Genomic DNA, 19554 nt, shown 5'->3' on the forward strand with positions numbered 1-19554 from the left:
AACAAGGAAACTTACAGGATGAAAAAAAAATTGCAAGCCATGCATCTGATAAGAAGTTAATATCCAGAATATATAAGGAATTCATACAAATCAAAGGCAAAAACAATAATAAGAATGATAATAAGAACTAAATTGAAAAAGACTAAATGGATAGATATTTTTCCAGTGAAGACAAAGAGCGAACAGGTATGAGAAAAGGACCTCAACATCACCAGTCATCAGGCAGGTGCGAACCAAAATGATGATAAAATATCACTTCACATTTGTTAGGATGGCTATTATCAAGCCACACATATATTTTCTGGGTGATGGATACCCTAAAAGTACTGACTTCACCACCATGAAATCTATCTGTGTAACAAGGTTGCACTCATATCCCACAAATTATGCAAAAAGAATAGGGCTGGGTATGGTGGCTCATGCCTGTAATCCCAGCATTTTGGGAATCTGAGGTAAGAGGACTGCTTGAGCAAAGGAGTTCAAGGCCAGCCCTGGCAACACAGTGAGACCTCCTTCTCTGTTAAAAAAAAAAAAAAAAAAGAAAGAAATTTTAAGCATAAAAACATTTTTAAAAAGAGATAACAAGCGTTGACAAGTGTGTGATGAAAACAATCTTGTACATTGTTGGTGTGTTGTAAATTGGGAGAGTCATTATGAAAACCAGTATGGATGTTCTTTAAAAAATAAAAATAGGCCAAGCACGGTGGCTCACACCTGTAATACCAGCACTTTGGGAGGCTGAGGCGGGCAGATCACGAGGTCAGGAGTTTGAGACCAGCCTGGCCAACATGGTGAAACCCTGTCTCTACTGAAAATACAAAAATTAACTGAGTGTGGTGACAGGTGCCTGTAATCCAAGCTACTCAGGAAGCTGAGGCAGCAGAATCATTTGAATCCGGGAGGCGGAGGTTGCAATGAGCTGAGATCATGCCACTGCACTCCAGCCTGGGTGACAGGGTGAGACTCCATCTCAAAAATAAATAAATTAATTAAATTTTAAAAAATTCCACATAATCCAGCAATCCCACTTCTGTGTACGTAACCAAAGGAAATAAAATCACTAATTTTTGTATCTCCATGTTCACTTCACAATTGCCAAGACATGAAAACAACCTAAATGTTTGTGGACACTGACTGGATAAAGAAAATACGGTATATATACACAATACAGTATTATCCAGCCATAAAAAATCATGAAATGCTGCCAATATTTCAACGACATGGATGGACCTGGAAGACATTATACTAAGTGAAATAAGCCAGACACAGAAAGAAATATAATGCACGATCTCACCTCTATGTGTAATATACAAAGGATGAACTCATAGAAACAGAGAGTACAAAGCTGGCTGACCCAGTCTGGAAGTAGGGAAAATGGGAAGATGTTCAATGAGTGCATACTGCCAGTCATGAAATGAGTAAGTTTTGGGGATCTAATGCATAGCATCATGGCTATAGTTAATCATAATGCTCTATATCAGGGGTACCAGTCTTTTGGCTTCCCTGGGCCACACTGGAAGAAGAATTGTCCTGGGCCACACATAAAATACACTAACACTAATCATAGCTGATTAGCTTTCAAAATTCTCATGTTTTAAGAAAAATTTGTGTTTGGCCACGTTCAAAGCCATCCTGGGCTGCATGCAGCCAGCAGGACACGAGTTGGACGAACGTGCTCCATATGCTTACATTTTAGTAAGACAGCAAACCTTCAGTGTTCTCACTACAAAAGAAAACGCTGCATGGTGGCTCATGCCTCTAATTCCAGCACTTTGGGAGGCCAAGGAGGGTGGATCACATGAGGCCAGGAGTTTGAGACCAGCCTATAATTCCAGCTACTTGGGAGGCTGAGGCACAAGAATCACTTGAACCTGGGAGGTGGAGGTTGCAGTGAGCTGAGATCCCGCCACTGCACTCCAGTCTGTGTGACAGAGTGAGACTCGTCTCAAAAAAGAAAAAAAAAAAAAACCAAATAACTCTGTGAGGTAACGGATGCATTCATTAACTGTATTAATCGTTTCACAATGTTTATACATACAATATCATTACATTTTACATAATAAATAGTTATATACTTTTAATTTGTGGAAAGTAACCACACAGTCCACACACGTATATGTGTGGGTATATTTGTGTGTATATGTGTACACATCTCAACTAGTACAATTGAAGACGCTGGGAAAATAAAGTTTAAATTACCAATTTTAGTTCACACTAAAAATATAAAATGTAGAAATAAAATAATATTAGATTTTCTTATATTTAGGGAGATGCTTAGCATTATAAAAAAATTACTGAATAGGAATTTCTGTAGAATCACATTTGAAAATTCTGTAAGGGGCTGGGCACGGTGGCTCATGCCTGTAATTCCAGCACTTTGGGAGACCGAGGCGGGTGGATCACCTGAGGTCAGGAGTTCTAGACCAACCTGGCCAACATGGTGAAACCTTGTCTCTACTAAAATACAAAGGTAGCTGGGTGTGGTGGTGCACACCTGTAATCCCAGCTACTTGGGTGGCTTAGGTGGGAGAGTCGCTTGAACCCAGAAGGCAGAGGTTGCAATGAGCCATGCACTCCAGCCTGGGTGACAGAGTGAACCTCCGTTGCAAAACAAACAAACAAAATAATTTATTTAAAAAAAAAAAGAAAGAAACTTCCATAAGAAATCATAAAGCAAAAAACAGACCACATCTCTTTGTGGTGTTACTGGGATTTTGGAACCAAATATGGTTAACACTAATACTCTCACACATTTCAGACATAATGCAAACAACAACAACCAAAATCCAAACCAAACCAAAACAAAACAAAACAAAAATCTTAAAAAAATAGTTTAAAGGCCAGGCGCTGTGGCTCATGCCCTTAATTCCACCACTTTGGGAGGCCGAGGTGGGTGGATCACCTGAGGTCGGGAGTTCAAGACCAGCCTCAACAACTTGGAGAAACCCCATCTCTACTAAAAATACAAAATTAGCTGGGCATGGTGGCGCATGTAATCCCAGCTACTTGGGAGGCTGAGGCAGGATAATCACTTGAACCCAGGAGGCGGAGGTCATGGTGAGCCAAGATTGTGCCATTGCACTCCAGCCTGGGAAACAAGAGCGAAAATCTCTCTCTCAAAAGAAAAGAAAAAAATAGTTTAACATAGAGTTCCTCAAAAATACACATATATTCCTGTGGCCCCTGAGACAATGAAAGGGCAGTCAGATATTAAAGTCTGTTATAAGCCATGAAGAGGACTTTGGCTCTCACTGTAACCTCAAAGGAAGGTTACTTTTTAGAGAATTTAGGAGCATTAGACAGAAGATGCCTCTATGTGAGAGCAAGAAAAAACAACCGTGCTCCTCAAAATCATCTCCATTGAAGCAGGACTTCTCAAATAACTTTTGAAGCCCGTCCTCCCCCTTGGCCTTTGGAGCTTTCACCTGTGGCATGTGTTTCATTCATCCAGCCTACCTGAGGGTTTAGCTATGGTCTCATGCCTCTTCACATTCCAGGGCTCCTGTCTTTGCTCCAGACAGCTAATCAGTTCTGGCTTAGAAACAGTCAGACCTGTTTTATTAGAAAAAAGTAATGTGATGCTTGCTGGGATTCTCCAATTACCAAGCTAGCGTTGTGCTCTGTAGAGAAGACAGAATATTATAGATGATTCTAGAAAATTAATAATAAGGCCGGGCACGTTGGCTCACACCTGTAATCCCAACATTTTGGGAGGCCAAAGCGGGCAGATCATGAGGTCAGGAGATCGAGACCATCCTGGCCAACATGGTAAAACCCCATCTCTATAAAAATACAAAAACTAGCAAAGTGTGGTGGCATGTGCCTGTAATCCCAGCTACTTGGGAAGTTGAGGGAGGAGAATCGCTTGAACCCAGGAGGCAGAGATTGCAGTGAGCCGAGATCACGCCACTGCACTCCAGCCTGGCAACAGAGTGAGACTCCATCTCAAAAAAAAAAAGAAAAGAAAATTAATAACAAAATAATATTTCTAATAACAAAATAATGTTTCTAAACAGAAAGTTTAGAATATTTTATATTTTTGGGTCTTTAGCTTCCCTACCCATACTACTTAATCAAAAATTGGTGGTAGAAGTTGGATTTTAAGGTCTGGTCAATAATATTTTATAAAGGAATTTTTATAATGGAATTCCAAGAATTACCACTAAAGGCTGGGTATGGTAGTTCACACTAGTAATCCCAACACTTTGGGAGGCCAAGGAGGGTGGATCACTTGAGGTCAGGAGTTTGAGACCAGCCTGGCCAACATAGTAAAACCTCCTCTTTACTAAAAATACAAAAATTAGCTGGGTGTGGTGGTGGGTACCTGTAGTCCCAGATACTCAGGAGGCTAAAACAGGAGAATCACTTGAACCCAGGACGTGGAGGCTGCAGTGAGCTGGACTGTACCACTGCACTGAAGCTTGGGCAACAGAGCTAGACTCTGTCTCAAAAATAAAAAATAAAAACAAAACAAAAAGAATTACCACTAAACTAGAGTGAAAAATGCCCATCACCTCAAGGCAGAAGAAAGTTAATGTAAACATAAAACTTCTTGGAAATTTTCTTCTCTATCCCAACAAATCCCCAAGTTTTCCTTGAAAGCAGAGATCTAAAACTCATTTACATAAAGCAGAAATCCCCATCAAACGTTCTACAGAGGAAGAAAGTAAAATCTTTAGTGTGAAATAGGAACTGTGTATTGAAGTTCTTCTCACCCAGAGAGACCAGGTTTCTGTAGTTCTCTAGCATCACTTTCCTGTACAAATTCTGCTGAGCAGGTTTCAGAAACTCCCACTCCTCCAAAGAGAATTCTATGGTCACATCCCTGAATGTCAACAGCTCCTGAAAAACAAAACAAAACATAAGACCAACTGTGAATGGGCAGTTCTTGACTCCATATGAAAAGAGAATTGCTGTGACTTATATCAGTTACTGGAATTATTCAATGGGTATTTTTAACAAAAATATTCTCTGATGTATTCTCTAACACTGAGGAAAGAAAATAGAATCCACGTGGCCAGGTTCGGTGGCTCACGCCTGTAATCCCATCACTTTGGCAGGCCGAGGCAGGCAGATGACCTGAGGTCAAGAATTCGAGACCAGCCTGGCCAACATGGTGAAACGCTGTCTCTACTAGAAATACAAAAATTAGCTGGGTGTGGTGGTGCATGCCTGTAATCCCAGTTACTCAGGAGGCTGAGGGAGGAGAATCACTTGAACTTGGGAGGCAAAGGTTACAGTGAGCCGAGATCATGACACTGCACTCCTGCCTGGGCTACAAACTAAAAGGAAAACAGAATCCACAAAACCAATGTAGATACTTTTCTAAATAATCAGTCTAAAATTAAGGGCATCAACACAGGCATATACAGTTTTGAGTTTTATGTCTGCAGATTACAGAGTAAGTTGTAAATATTACTGATACAGAGAAGTCATGATGGGTTAGAAGGTATCTGTCAAATTTTAATGTACATAACAATGAACTACAGATCTTGTTAAAACGCAGTCTGATTCAGGTGATCTCAGGTGAAGCCTGAGTTTCTGAATTTCTTTTTTTTTTTTTTTTTTTTTTTTTTTTTTTGAGACGGAGTCTCGCTCTGTCGCCCAGGCTGGAGTGCAGTGGCCGGACCTCAGCTCACTGCAAGCTCCGCCTCCTGGGTTTACACCATTCTCCTGCCTCAGCCTCCCGAGTGGCTGGGACTACAGGCGCCTGCCACCTCGCCCGGCTAGTTTTTTGTATTTTTTTTAGTAGAGACGGGGTTTCACCATGTTAGCCAGGATGGTCTCGATCTCCTGACTTCGTGATCCGCCCGTCTCGGCCTCCCAAAGTGCTGGGATTACAGGCTTGAGCCACCGCGCCCGGCCGAGTTTCTGAATTTCTAACAAGCTAGCCAGTGATACCATGCGTCCAAATCAAGAATATTTTGTCAAACAGAGCAAGTGGTTGAGCCCCAGTTTATCTGACTAGTAAACGAAGATGAGCCTTCATTTTCCAAAGCAAGCTTTAAGCAAATAGAATCTAGAAAGAAAGGGGAGTTTGCAGATTAAATGTGATGGTTTATGTGTATCAGTCAGTAAATCTCCCAAGATACTTATGAATAATAAAGATAAAAATAATTAACTTTATAATTTAGAAAAATCTGTCACAGACAGCCTTAACCTAGTGATTGAAATTCACATAAACCGGGCTGGGTGTGGTGGCTCACACCTGTAATCCCAGCACTTTGGGAGGCTAAGGCAGGCAGAACACGAGGTCAAGAGATCGAGGCCATCCTGGCTAACACAGTGAAACCCCATCTCTACTAAAAATACAAAAAATTAGCTGGGCATGGTGGCACGCGCCTGTAATCCCAGCTACTCGGGAGGCAGAAGCAGGAGAATTGCTTGAATGCGGGAGGCAGAGGTTGCAGTGAGCTGAGATTGCGCCACTGCACTCAAACCTAGGCGACAGAGCGAGACTCTGTCTTGAAAAAAAAAAAAGAAATTAACATGAACTACAACACAACAAACTGATGTGCAGTATCAACACACATGGGTGGACACATCATCAGAGCTATGATATTATTGGCAACAAAAAGTAAATTATAACCTGAATCTAAGCATAAAGAAACACCTTTATGCAAAGTTCAAGCTACAGATATCTCCCAGGTTTTAAAACTTCTAATAATGTATTTGAATAGTCTTTCCTCAGCATTTTAGAGAGCAAGTCTTATCTAACCATTCTCTTTTACAGAACCTTCTGAGTTATTCTGGGCAATTAGTGCCATCCTCTTTAAATGTGCATTTTAAAAATCCTGTTTCTGCATAGAGTTGATGGAACATCCAGATGGAACCTAAACAATACACATTCCACCTTCACTAATATCTGAGGATCCTACACCATCCCTAAGAGAGATCTTAGGTATCTACACCTTTCCACATTGATGTGACACAAAGAGAACTTTATTTATTTATTTATTTTTGAGACAGAGTCTCATTCTATAGCCCAGGCTGGAGTGCAGTGAGTGGCGTAATCCCGGCTCACTGCAACCTCGACTCCTGGGTTCAGGTGATTCTGCCTCAGCCTTCCAAGTAGCTGGGACCACAGGCACGTGCCACCATACCTGGTTAATTTTCTGGACTTTTAGTAGATACAGGGTTTCGCCATCTTGCCCCAGCTGGTCTCAAACTCCTGGCCTCAAGCAATCCTCCCACCTAAGCGTCCCAGAGTCCTGGGATCACAGGCATGAGCCACTGTGCCCAGTCACAAAGAACATTTTTATTCTTGCAGGTCATACACTCGATGGTGAGAACTGGTCATGGTATATAAGAAGCCTGGATAGAAAAAATAAAGAAGGCGGCTCTATTATATAAAAGAGAAGTATTTTTCAGTGCCTCTTAACTACTATAGTAAGAAGTAATATTTATAAGAAGAAAGGGGGGGGGGGAAGTATCTAAAACAAACTGGCTAGGTAGGAACATGAGAGGCAGAGAAGTAAAAGTTTTGTAAGTTCTAAAGCCAAGACATTCAAGAAGAAAAGAGAGCATCACCCCTGAGCTGGGGCACATTCACCCGAGAACCAGCCATTTCTTCCTCTTGTTCCTCCTTTGGGACTCCTTCTCAGGTGATATTATCTGGAAAATCACAGCTGTAACTTGAGAATACGCCTTTTAAAGCATCAGCAAAACCCCTTCACCTGCTACCACCGCACCCATAGGCAGATGTACCTTAAAGGTGCAGAAAAGGCCACACTTGCTTGTCCTTTGTCATTGTTACAGAAGAATTTCAGGAAGAGTGAGCTTCCACCTAAAGACTAACATGTGAGTCTCTACTTTCCTGCCTTTAGGTGCCCTTCCATAGCAGAGATGGCAGCAATTTCTGCTGCAGCAAAGGCAGTATGGGCCCCACTCCCCTACTCTCATGAAAACCAAGCAGAGCAGGCCCTGTGACCTCTCTTTAAAACAAAGCCTGGGGGCCGGGTGCGGTGGCTCATGCCTGTAATCCCAGCACTCTGGGAGGCCAAGGCAGGCAGATCACCTGAGGTCGGGAGTTCGAGACCAGCCTGACCAACATGGAGAAACCTCGTCTCTACTAAAAATACAAAATTAGCCAGATGTGGTGGCGCATGCCTGTAATCCCAGCTACTTGGGAGGTTGAGGCAGGAGAATCACCTGAACCCAGGAGGCAAAGGTTGTCGTGAGCCGAGATCGTGCCATTGCACTCCAGCCTGGGCAATGAGAGCAAAACTCTATCTGAAAAAAAAAAAACAAACAAAAAAAACAAAGCCTGGGGAGGCTGAGGCAGGAGAATCACTTGAGCCCGGGAGGTGGAGGCTGCAGTGAGCCGAGATCGTGCCACTGCACTCCAGCCTGGGGCCTGGGTGACAGAGTGAGACTCTGTCTCATACACAAGAAAAGGCTGAACTCATTTCTCACATTATGTCTGGGAGCCCTCATGACTGCCCCTGGCTTTACCTTAGAATTACATGGGACACTTAATTAAAACAACATGGATGCTTCCACCCAGGCCAACATAATCTATTGGGAGGGCACAAGTGAGGGTATTTCTTCAAACTGGCCACTTAATCCTAACTGGAATGTGATGAGCTGATAACCACTTAGCTAAGAATTAAACTTTAATATGCAGAGAAATCATCTGGTATTTCAGGCCCCACTCTAATTTGATTCTGCAGGGTTTTTGTTTGTTTGGTTTTTTTGAGACAGAGTCTTACTCTGTCGCCCAGGCTGGAGTGCAGTGGCATGATCTCGGCTGACTGCAACCTCTGCCTTCTAGGCTCTAGTGATTCTCCTGCCTCAGCCTCTCGAGTAGCTGAGACTACAGTCACATGCTACTATGCCTGGATGACTAATTTTTGTATTTTTAGTAGAGATGGCCTTTCACGATATTGGCCAGGCTGATTTTGAACTCCTGACCTCAGGTGATCTGCCCTTCTTAGCCTCCCAAAGTGCTAGGATTACAGGTGTGATTCACTGTGCCCAGCCAATTCTGCAGGTTTGAAAGGGGTCCATGGATTGGCTTCATTCACAGCTAATGCTGACCCTGCTTGCCCTAGGTCACTTACAAGAGCACTCAACTAGACAAAGCGCCACAGCACACAGTCCCTTAAACCCATACTCTTCTTACAACACAAATGCTTTTGGTCCAAAATAAAAACCACCAATCACTATCCTAAAACATGGCATTCTCTGCTGGTCCTTTAAAGTTTACAGAGGCTGGAGAAGGCAGCTTATGTCTGAGTAAGTCTGCATTTGGAAAACAACATGTGCACATGCATTAATGCGATGTTTATGGAGCATGCGCTGTGTGCTCAGAAGCACACTACAGAGCACTGTGCTGGGAAGATGATATAATGTGAATTTATCCTCATAACACCCTGGGAGGTGAGTACTAACTGTCCCATAATTCCCTGGATTTATATGAAAAGCCCAGCATTTATATTTCTTCTTGTTCTAGCACTGATTTTTTTTTTTTCTGAGACAGAGTCTTGCTCTGTTGCCCAGGCTAGAGTGCAGTGGCACGATCTCGGCTCACTGCAATTTCCACCTCCCCAGTTCAAGCAATTATTCTGCCTCAGCTCTTGAGTTGCCGGGATTATAGGTGCCTGCCACCATGCCCAGCTAATTTTCTATTTTTGATAGAGATGGGGTTTCGCCATATTGGCCAGGCTGGTCTCAAACTCCTGACCTCAGTAGATCCTCCTGCCTCGGCCTCCCAAAATGCTGGGATTATAGACATGAGCCACTGCGCCAAGTCTTTTTTTTTTTTTTTTTTTTTAATGCATGGAATAGGCCAGGCATGGTGGCTCATGCTCTTAATTCCAGCACTTTGGGAGTCCAAGGCAGGTGGATCACCTGAGGTCAGGAGTTTGAGACCATCCTGGCCAACATCGTGAAACCCCATCTCTACTAAAAATACAAAAATTAGCCGGCTATGGTGGCGCACACTTGTAGCCCCAGCTACTTGGGAGGCTGAGGTGGGAGAACTGCTTGAACTTGGGAGGCAGAGTTTGCAGGGAGCGGAGATCACACTACTGCACTCCAGCCTGGGCGATAGAGTGAGACCCTGTCTCAAACAAAACAAAAATATTTAGAAGCTAAATATTTAGTCTTAGCAAGGTAAAAGCAATAGAAATAATAACTATAGGGCCGGTGCGGTGGCTCACGCCTATAATCCCAGTACTTTGGGAGACTGAGGTGGGTGGATTACCTAAGTTCAGGAGTTTGAGACCAGCCTGGCCAACATGGTGAAATCCCATATCTACTAAAAATACAGAAATTAGCTGGGAGTGGTGGTGCACGCCTGTAATCCCAGGTACTCAGGAGGCTGAGACAGGAGAAAATCACTGGAACCCGGTAGGCAGAGGTTGCAGTGAGCCAAGATCGCACCACTGCATTCCAGCCTGGGCAACAGAGCGAGACTCCACCTCAAAAAATAGAAAAGAAAAAATAACTATAATAATAACAACTCTTCTGTTCATGAGTGGCCCTTCAGATGGTGACATCAGAGTTCCCAACATAAGGAAAGTGGCCCTAAATCCCCTGCACACATCCCTTTTTTGTACTGACCCCATGATGTGAAATTCAGTCATTTATTCATTTGCCACAGACACAGTTCCTGGATGGCAGAGATTATGAGTGCCTCATCTGTTTATCTAATTGCCATAGCAAATGAAAGCAATTGGCTGATCAGTTTCAGTCTCCAGCTCTCCTCCTTGTTTTTCACTCAAGTGAAAACTGGAACAACTCCCATCTAGGAACCAACCAAAGAGATGATTTTTGTGAGAAAGAGAAGAAACACTGAATGACTTATTCCCCTCCCTCTTAGATGGTAGCAGAATTAGACCCTCTTGTCAGCCTCAGCCCAGTCTGCACACGACATCCTCAGATGTCTCAAACACTCTCAGGTGCTGGGAAGAGGGTCTCCAGTCACCCTGGGTTGATGTCCCCATGGCAATCCAAACAGGAAACACTGAGACTGATTCTGTGGGAATAGAATAGACAATGGAACTTCCCTGGTAGAGCTTCAGATCCTAAACCCATATGTGATATCACCTGTCCTTAATCAGTTAGCTTGGGTAAGAGGAATGACAGGAACATTTTACTCCAGTATCACAGCTTACAGGTAGGGATGGTTGTTATGGTCATGGCAGTAGATATTTTGTGGCCTGGACCCCCCACTGCGGGGGTGATTCTGCCATCAGATTCTATTTACACCAAGAGCCTCTCACACAACTGCAGCAGGTCAGAGGACAAGATCTGAAAATTTTCAAGGACCACACTTTGAAGGGTGGGGCTCTAAGATGTTGATGCTGACCTGCCACGATGCAGAAAATGTTTCCTATGGGCTTTCTGTACATTCTCAATCCAAAGTCAGGCCCTGTCTCATGAGTCCCAGAAGCCAGTGCTTATATGTAGTTTCTAGTGACATCAACCTGGCTGTACATTATCGGGTGTTATAGCATGCTGCGCAAAACCAGAGGAGAGATCCTGTCACGGAGATTCCTTTAACGCATTAGAAATGATATGTCAACCAAAAAAAAATGAGGTAAAAGTAGAGAGTTCATATGTGCCACGTTTGAGAACAGCAAGAACAGCAACCCAGAAGCATAGATTCAAGTTGGCTTGAATATACACTTTGAATAGCAGTAGTGAGAAGCGGAATTTTTTTTTTGGGGGAGACAGTCTCACTTTGTCACCCATGCTGGAGTGCAGTGGCAAGATCGTGGCTCGCTGCAAACTGAATCCTTGGTTCAAGCAAGTCTCCCACCTCAGTCTCCTGAGTGGCTGGGATGACAGGGTTTCTAGGCCCTAATTGTCTCTGAATTCATTTCAGATCTGAAGATGCCAGGGACATTGAAAGAGGTGGAATGGTTGATTGCTGCCCTGTAAAGTTATTTTGTAGAAATCTGATCTGACTGCTCTACAAGGGACTATAGAACACAAATAAGCAGAGACCATTTTGCCTGCAAATTTGGGGTTTGCACAATTGCAGGCTGTGACTGGAAGCCCAACAGGGAAAGACCCTCTAGGGTGAAGTCTGATGGGTACCTTATATGTTTACATCATACCTGGTCTTTTCGGACAGTGTTTTGAAAATGTAATTAAAAGCACAATCATCTCCAATCCCAGAAAAACTCTCCACAGTGGCAGAAGAGAAAGCAAAAACTGTATGATTACACAATTAAGTCAGAATGTGACATTAATTGCAGGCAATTTGCTAAGAAATTGCAAAGATAGAAAGAAGCTTGTCATAATTAGATCTCCAGAAGAAGATGTGACGGCACTCACTTGTCGTAGTTTATCCTAAATCCACCTGGGAATTGGGGAGGTCAGTTGACTATATTCTATAAAAGATAAACTTCCCACATCTTCATGACAGGAGGTGGTTTTGCAACTTGGAGCGAAATTCAGGTACCTGGTGAAGGTAGGGTTTTACTCCTCTATAGAAACTGTGGTGCCAGGTGCAGTGGTTCAATACTGTAATTCCAGTACTTTGGGAGGCCGAGGTGGGCAGATCAACTGAGATCAAGAGTTTGAGACAAGCCTGGCCAACGTGGTGAAACCCCGTCTCTACTAAAAATACAAAAAATTAACCAGACGTTGTGGCAGGCGCCTGTAATCCCACCTACTCGAGAGGCTGAGGCAGGAGAATCGCTTGAACCTGGGAGGTGGAGATTGCGGTGAGCCAAGATCACGCTCTTTGCACTCCAGCCTGGGTGACAGAGGGAGACTCCGTCTCAAAAAAAGAAAAAAGAAACTGTGGAAGAGGGATCTATGTTCTTGGCTATTTATATATTAAATCAATGGTTCCTGACTCAGAGTGCTGGGCCATGGTGTTCCTGCCTGTGAAGCTTAGCCTACAGCCTGCAGCCCACACAGACCCTCATTGCTGCATCTGTGCTCCAGCACCATGCCACAGAGCAGAGCCCTGGGCTGCAGGAGGAGTACCTGGAGCACTCGTGGTTAGAATTATATTTTCATAATAATGGAAATGAAAAGGGTGTTCCAGCCTAAGTTTCTGGGGGTTTTCTTTTTGAGGCGGAGTCTTGCTCTGTCAGCCAGGCTAAAGTGCAGTGACGCGATCTCGGCTCACTGCAACCTCCACCTGCCGGGTTCAAGCGATTCTCCTCCCTCAGCCTCTCCAGCAGCTGGGACTACAGGCGCCCACCACCACGCCTGGCTAATTATTTGTATTTTTAGTAGAGACAGGGTTTTGTCATGTTGGTCAGACTAGTCTCAAACTCCTGACCTCAAGTGATCCTCCTGCCTTGGCCTCTCAAAGTGCTGGGATTACAGGCATGAGCCACCACGCCTGGCCTCCAGCTTCAGTTTCTACTGATAACGATGACATGGAAAAAGTACTATTGGATGCCCAGCATGAAGTCTGGATGGAGTTGCTCCACGAGTTGTCATCGTGACAGCCCATCTCACTCACAGACACAAGGCACCAACAGAGATTCTGAAACACCCAAGGCATTGGAGAGAAAAACAGTTATTAGTCTGTGAAGATCATATTGAGAGAAAAAAAGAAGTTGAAAGTATATTGAAGGAATACTCAGATTCGATATAGGACTGGTTAAGTGAGCAAGAAAAAATTCCCCCCAATGTGTTTCTCTTTAAAAACCAAAGTGCACAGCTTCTCTCAGCATGAAAAACACACGCATTCTGAAGAACAGATACAAATTCTACGTAGAATTTCTAGAGGTTTTTCTTCCATCTTTGCTGCTGTCTCATCTGCTGGCCACTGGACTGGGGATTTATACTGGAAGCCATCTAACAACATTCACCGGCATCTTCTGATAAGGAACAGGAAACCAACATTGTTCACATATTGGAATTATATCTGAGCTTGTGGCACAGCTAACTGAAGAGCTGTTATCATCCATGGGTGGGTGACTGCATCCATTGCATTTATTAGTTCTGTAAATGCTGCATGCCTAAGTTAATAAAATGAAAAAATAGGGCCAGGTGTGGTGACTCACGCCTGTAATCCCAACACTTTAGGAGGCCGAGGCGGATGGATCACCTGAGGCTGGGAGTTTGAGACCAGCCTGACCAACATGGGGAAACCCCATCTCTACTAAAAATACAAAACTAGCCAGGCGTGGTGGCACATGCCTGTAATCCTAGCTATTCAGGAAGCTGAGGCAGGAGAATCACTTGAAGCTGGGAGGCGGAGGTTGCGGTGAGCCAAGATCGTACCATTGCACTGCAGTCTGGGCAACAAGAGCAAAACTCCGTCTCCAAAAAAAAAAGAAAGAAAAGAAAAAATAAGGTCAGTCCCAGTGGCTCATGCCTGTAATCCAAGCACTTTGGGAGGCTGAGGTGGGCAGAACGCCTCAGGTCAAAAGTTTGAGACCAGCCTGGCCAGCATGGCGAAACCCTGCCTCGACTAAAAAATCCAAAAACTAGCCAGGCATGTTGGTGCATACATGTAATCCCAGCTACCTGGGAGGGTGAGGCATGAGAATTGCTTGAACCTGGGAGGTAGAGGTTGCAATGGCCGAGATCGTGCCACTGCACTCCACCCTAATCAACAGACTGAAATTCTTTCTCAAATACATATATGTATATATAGACACTAAAATCATGCTGACCTCTAATCATACCTGTTGGATTAATTAATAAACATATTAATTGATGTGACAGAGGTGGGGTTAATATCTACTGTAACAATTTGTTACTATATTTTTTCTTTTCTTTTTTTTTTTTTTGAGACGGAGTTTTGCTCTTGTTGCCAAGGATGGAGTGCAGTAGCATGATCTTGGCTCACTGCCACCTCTGCCTACCTGTTTCAAGCAATTCTCCTGCCTCAGGCTCCCGAGTAGCTGAGATTACAGATGCCCACCACCACGCCCAGCAATTTTTTGTATTTTTAGTAGAGACAGTGTTTCACCATGTTGGCCAGGCTGGTCTCGAACTCCTGACCTCGTGATCCACCCGCCTCAGCTTCCTAAATTGCTGTGATTACAGGCATGAGCCACCATGTCCGGCCTATTTTCTTTTAAGAAATAAATATCTTAGGATAAATAATTTTAATATGTTAGTCATAATGTATGAGTATTAGAAAATTATCTGTAATATTAATTCAGTTAAAATAATTTATATTTCAAAAGAATGCATAATATTAAAATCATTATTTTAAAGGGGTTTGTCCAAAATAAATATTGTGCTGTTATATTCACACTACTGTACAAAATACTGTTTATTTTATTTTTATTTTTTTGAGACGGAGTCTCGCTCTGTTGCACAAGCTGGAGTATGATCCCGGCTCACTGCAACCTCTGCCTCCCAGGTTCAGGCAATTCTCCTGTCTCAGCCTCCCAAGTAGCTGGGATTACAGGCGCTTGCCACCACACCCAACTAATTTTTGTATTTTTAGTAGAGATGGAGTCTCACTATGTTGGCCAGGCTGGTCTTGAACTCCTGACCTCAGGTGATACTCCCACCTCAGATTCCCAAAGTGCTGGGATTACAGGCGTGAGCCACCGCACCCGGCCGAAAAAACACTGTTTAATTTAAATGGATGCAGTTTGCCTACACAAGCATACATATAACTATGCCAACTGTTCTTAAAAAACAAATACAAATCAAGGTACAGGGCATACTCTAAGCTGGTCTTGCTATTGCAGCATAAGCACTTCGGCCTCCACATATTAGTAATTACCTTGGATCATCAGTTTTCTACCGAAAACACCTATTGTTTTTCTCTCTCCAGATACTAAAGAGATATCCTTCAGTATCTGTGACCCTTTAGCTTTCTGGATTGCTGAATTAAATCTTATCCTTTGTGTTCACTTTTTGTTTTTTTAAGACAAAGTTTCACTCCTGTTGCTCAAGCTGGAGTGAAGTGGGCAGATGACCTGAGGTCAGGAGTTCAGGACCAGAATGGCCAACATGATGAAACCCTGTCTCTACTAAATATACAAAAAATTAGCCAGGTGTGGTGACGGGCACCTGTAATGCCAGCTACTCAGGAGGCTGAGGCAGGAAAATCGCTTGAACCCAGGAGGCAGAGGCTACAGTGAGCTGAGATTATGCCATTGCACTCCAGCCTGGGCAACAAGAGTGAAACTCCAATTTACATATATTTTGAAGAAGCAGAGAAAAATGGTACATATAAAAGTTGTCTAGGCCAGGCACGGTGGCTCATGCCTGTAATCCCAGCATTTTGGGAGGCCAAGGCAGGAGGATATCTTGAGGTCAGGTGTTTGACACCAGTTCGGGGAACATGGTGAGATGCTGTCTCTACAAAAAAAAAAAAATTAGGCAGGCAAGTTGGTGCATGCCTGTAGTCCTTGGTAATTGGCAGGCTGAGGCAGTAAGACTGCTTAAGCCCAATAGTTCAAGGTTACAGTGAGCTATGATCACGCCGTCGTACTCTAGCCTAAGTGGAAGAGTGAGATTCTGTCTCAAAAAAATAAATTAATCAATAATAACACTTTTCTAAATTATATCCTTTAAGAAAAGGCAAAAGAACAAAATGTCTTCCCTCATTTTCAAGTGGGGGAATGAAGCCTCTTATTTCTAATTTGCATTTGCTTCTGCAAAAGGTAGGTCTAGGCCCATGGTCTTGAACTACTGGACATCTGAATTCCAGTAAGTGCCGGATTCAGACAACTGAGGGGTGGCATTGGGCACACTGTGTGCACATAAAAAAAGGGTTTGTGGGTGGAACTAAAAGGCAAACGAGGGAAGTTGCTATCAAGAAACCATGGGTGGGACAGTGCAGGCTTAGGGAAGGACTGGTTCATGCGATAGATCGTGTCCCAGGAGAGGTTATGCTCTGACTTCTTCCTGTGTCCATGTAGGTAGATGAGACTATGATCAGGTGGCACAGAAGCCTGGGTTGGTGAAAAAACCAGGTTGCCAGTACAGATTGCCTTTCAAGCTCTACTGATAAAATGTAATTTACACTTAATTAAAAACTGAAGTTAAAATAAGTAAAGAAATCTTTCCAAAGTGACAAACCCAGGAAGCGACAATGCTGATTGGAACACAGACATATCTGACTCAGATGTCAAGTCAAGCCATTCTATCACTTGCGACATTTTCCCACCCCCATCCTGCTCACTGAAGTGGACAATAACCGTACTACCAAGAGCCACTGTGCTGTGCCCCACTGTGTCCCTTAGATGCATTTTGCTTTGCAGGTTTGTGCACTGCCTCACTGGGTTGGGTGTTCTTTGTTCTTGGGGATATTTTTTCTCTCTTCACCAATCTGAGAAAATTTTTTCCTCAATACCAGCATCCAATTGCCTGGCCAGCACTGTATCTCTAAGAAATGGAAACTGGGAGCTGGGGAAGAAAATCTTAATGTCCTAACGGATTTGCTTTTAGAGGAAAGGTATACCTGATTTCTCCCAGGCACAATGCACCAATCACTCTACAGAGAGGCAGCATTCCCATACCTCAGGCTGCCCCTGAGAGGAGATGACCCAGGGGCTGATATTCACTAGACACCTCAGGAGACACAGCCACTGTGTGCATCTCGTGTCATCCCCAGACAGTTCTGAAACTCAAAACCAGGAAAATAACACAGGGTGGCTGAGGATGCATTGCCCTGTGAAGCTTCCAAAGTGGAACTTCAACCTAAAAACATTCCGATAAGGTGTCTGTGCCTAGGAAAGATTAAAGGGAGACTGGCACAAAGGTTTTGTTTTTTGGTCTTTTTTTTTCCACAGTGGACTGTTGGGATTATTCTCTGCTTTCATCTCCTGCAAAATGTTTGCAAATGAAAAACATTTATTTTTCTAAAAAGTGCATTCGCTGCTCTTTGAAATAATGATTAATCAAAATACTGTATCTGAAATGTACAAAAAAGGACTAAGAGTTGATAATGTTGTAAATTAGAGAGGGGAAATTGGTGCTGAAGAATGTCAAGAAAGAACTGAAAATTTAAAATTCGACTGCAAGCCAGAGTTAGGCTGGGGCAACAGAGTGGTAGATTTGAGACTCTGCTTGTCACACATTTGGAAAATACACGAGAAAATCACTTCTCCTGTGGAGTGTTAATTAAATAGCAGGCAGTTGAGGTGGCTCTAGTGCCCTGAGTTCCTACATTAAAACACATACACACACGCAAATACATTTCTTGTAAATTGCTACCTTAGGGGGAAACAAAATTCAGATTTAAGCAACCACAAACCTTCAATTAACTTCTGATTACATAACCAGGCAATGACAACCTGAATAGTCTAAATAAGATGATCACATAACTGGAACGAGTCAGTTACTGAATTCGGTTTGCTTCTTCTTTCACCTATGAAAAAACTTTCCTTCAAGCCCTTCGGTTGGACCCCAAACCACAAACCGTGGCTGGGTGCTCTCCGATCATGAATCACTGTTAACTTCAGTAAGTTTTTAACATTTTAAAGGTGACTCCCATTGTTTTTTAACAGGAGAAGGAAAAGACTGAGGACCCCCGGGATCACAGCACTTCCCACGCACAAACCACACTCGGGGTCTGGACTCTGCCCTGAGGACCCTTCCATTGTCCCCGCAATCCGGGCAGACGCGAGAACGCGCGCGGCGCTTCCCAGGGTGGGCTTCGGGCGGGATGAGGGAGAATGGAACGGGATGCCTGCCCGGATTCCCGGTTGCTGGCCCACCTCGCACCCTGTGCCCGGAGGGGACCGAGGGCCGAGCTGTGCCTGCGGGGACTCCAGTCCGCAGACCCCGCAGCTGACAGCGGGGAGGCCCGGGTCGCGTCACAGCCGGTTCCGGCCGCTTTCAACCAGCCCTGCCCCCACCTCGGGACGCGCGGCCTGGCACACTCACCATTTTTCGGCTTCCGGGATGTCCCGGAGTCTTAGCTCTGGATCTCACAGCATCTGCAGGTCAGAGGGCGACAGAGGCTGCGACAGAATCACCGAGACCTCCTAGCGCAGAGGATACTAAGCAATGAAGATGGACCCTGCGCTCTGGCTGGAGCGAGACAAAGGCCCCGCCAGCTCCAGGACACCGCCCCCTCTACCTTGGCTGCGCACCTGATTGGACAGTTCCCACTCCAACGCCCATGATTGGATACAGTTCCACGCCGCGTCCCCTCAGGTCATGAGTGACAGGAGACGTGATCTGAGAATGGGTTGAAAAAGGCAGGAGTTGCAGGTTTTTCCTGAACTCTTTTCTGGCGCCCTTCCTTCCTTAACTGGAAACTGGCCCTGCCTGGAGAACATTTGCATTTAACTTTGTATATAAGGTTATCTTTATATGTGAATAATAGACATATGCTATTCACAAATGGAAACAATATGACAATTATTTTAAAATTTCAGATTTCATCACTTTCCTAGCCTCCAGTCTTTTGAGCAGGCAGCCTGAGATGTCACAAGGGAGGCAATTCTCTAAGAAAGAAACTGTGAGGCACATATGAATTTTAAATTTTCTAGTAGCCACATTTTAAAAAACAAACCAGGCATGGTAGACTGTGCCTGTAGTTCGAGCTACTAGGGAGGCTGAGGCGGGAGCATCACTTGAGGCTAGGTGTTTAAGACCAGCTCTGGCAACATAGCGAGACCCCATCTCTGCAAAAAATAATTAAAAATTTTGCCA

At 44.0% G+C, this 19554-nt stretch overlaps 1 protein-coding gene across 2 annotated transcripts; it reads right to left on the minus strand.

Annotated features, from left to right (window-relative positions):
* Nucleotides 1–532: 532 nt before the first annotated feature.
* Nucleotides 533–19229, minus strand: LOC117089423 (zinc finger protein 195-like). Of its 2 annotated transcripts, XM_033220660.1 has the most exons (6): nucleotides 18781–19229; nucleotides 4716–4842; nucleotides 3457–3552; nucleotides 3039–3113; nucleotides 1828–1895; nucleotides 533–849 (listed from the first exon to the last, which is right to left on the minus strand). In XM_033220660.1, exons 1-6 carry the CDS (start codon nucleotides 18781–18783, stop codon nucleotides 709–711), a joined length of 510 nt encoding a protein of 169 aa, XP_033076551.1. In that variant the 5' UTR covers nucleotides 18784–19229; the 3' UTR covers nucleotides 533–708. The 2 variants fall into 2 exon arrangements, 1 of the variants encoding a protein (XP_033076551.1); XR_004439593.1 differs by lacking the exons at nucleotides 533–849; nucleotides 1828–1895; nucleotides 3039–3113; nucleotides 18781–19229 and adding an exon at nucleotides 7104–7145 and having other exon boundaries at nucleotides 3125–3552.
* Nucleotides 19230–19554: the final 325 nt, after the last annotated feature.

This window comes from Trachypithecus francoisi, unplaced genomic scaffold, assembly GCF_009764315.1.
Source record: "Trachypithecus francoisi isolate TF-2019V2 unplaced genomic scaffold, Tfra_2.0 Contig00839, whole genome shotgun sequence".
In the NCBI taxonomy this organism is placed as follows: domain Eukaryota; kingdom Metazoa; phylum Chordata; class Mammalia; order Primates; family Cercopithecidae; genus Trachypithecus; species Trachypithecus francoisi.

Excerpts from the sequence above, each read along its gene's own strand:
- LOC117089423 (XM_033220660.1), bottom strand. Across the intron at positions 3,114-3,456 it reads GACCATAGCTAAACCCTCAG|AGAGATTTTCGCTCTTGTTT; the intron begins GTAGGCTGGATG and ends TTCTTTTGAGAG. Across the intron at positions 850-1,827 it reads CCTCCCAAGTAGCTGGAATT|AGGCACCTGTCACCACACTC; the intron begins ATAGGCTGGTCT and ends AGCTTGGATTAC.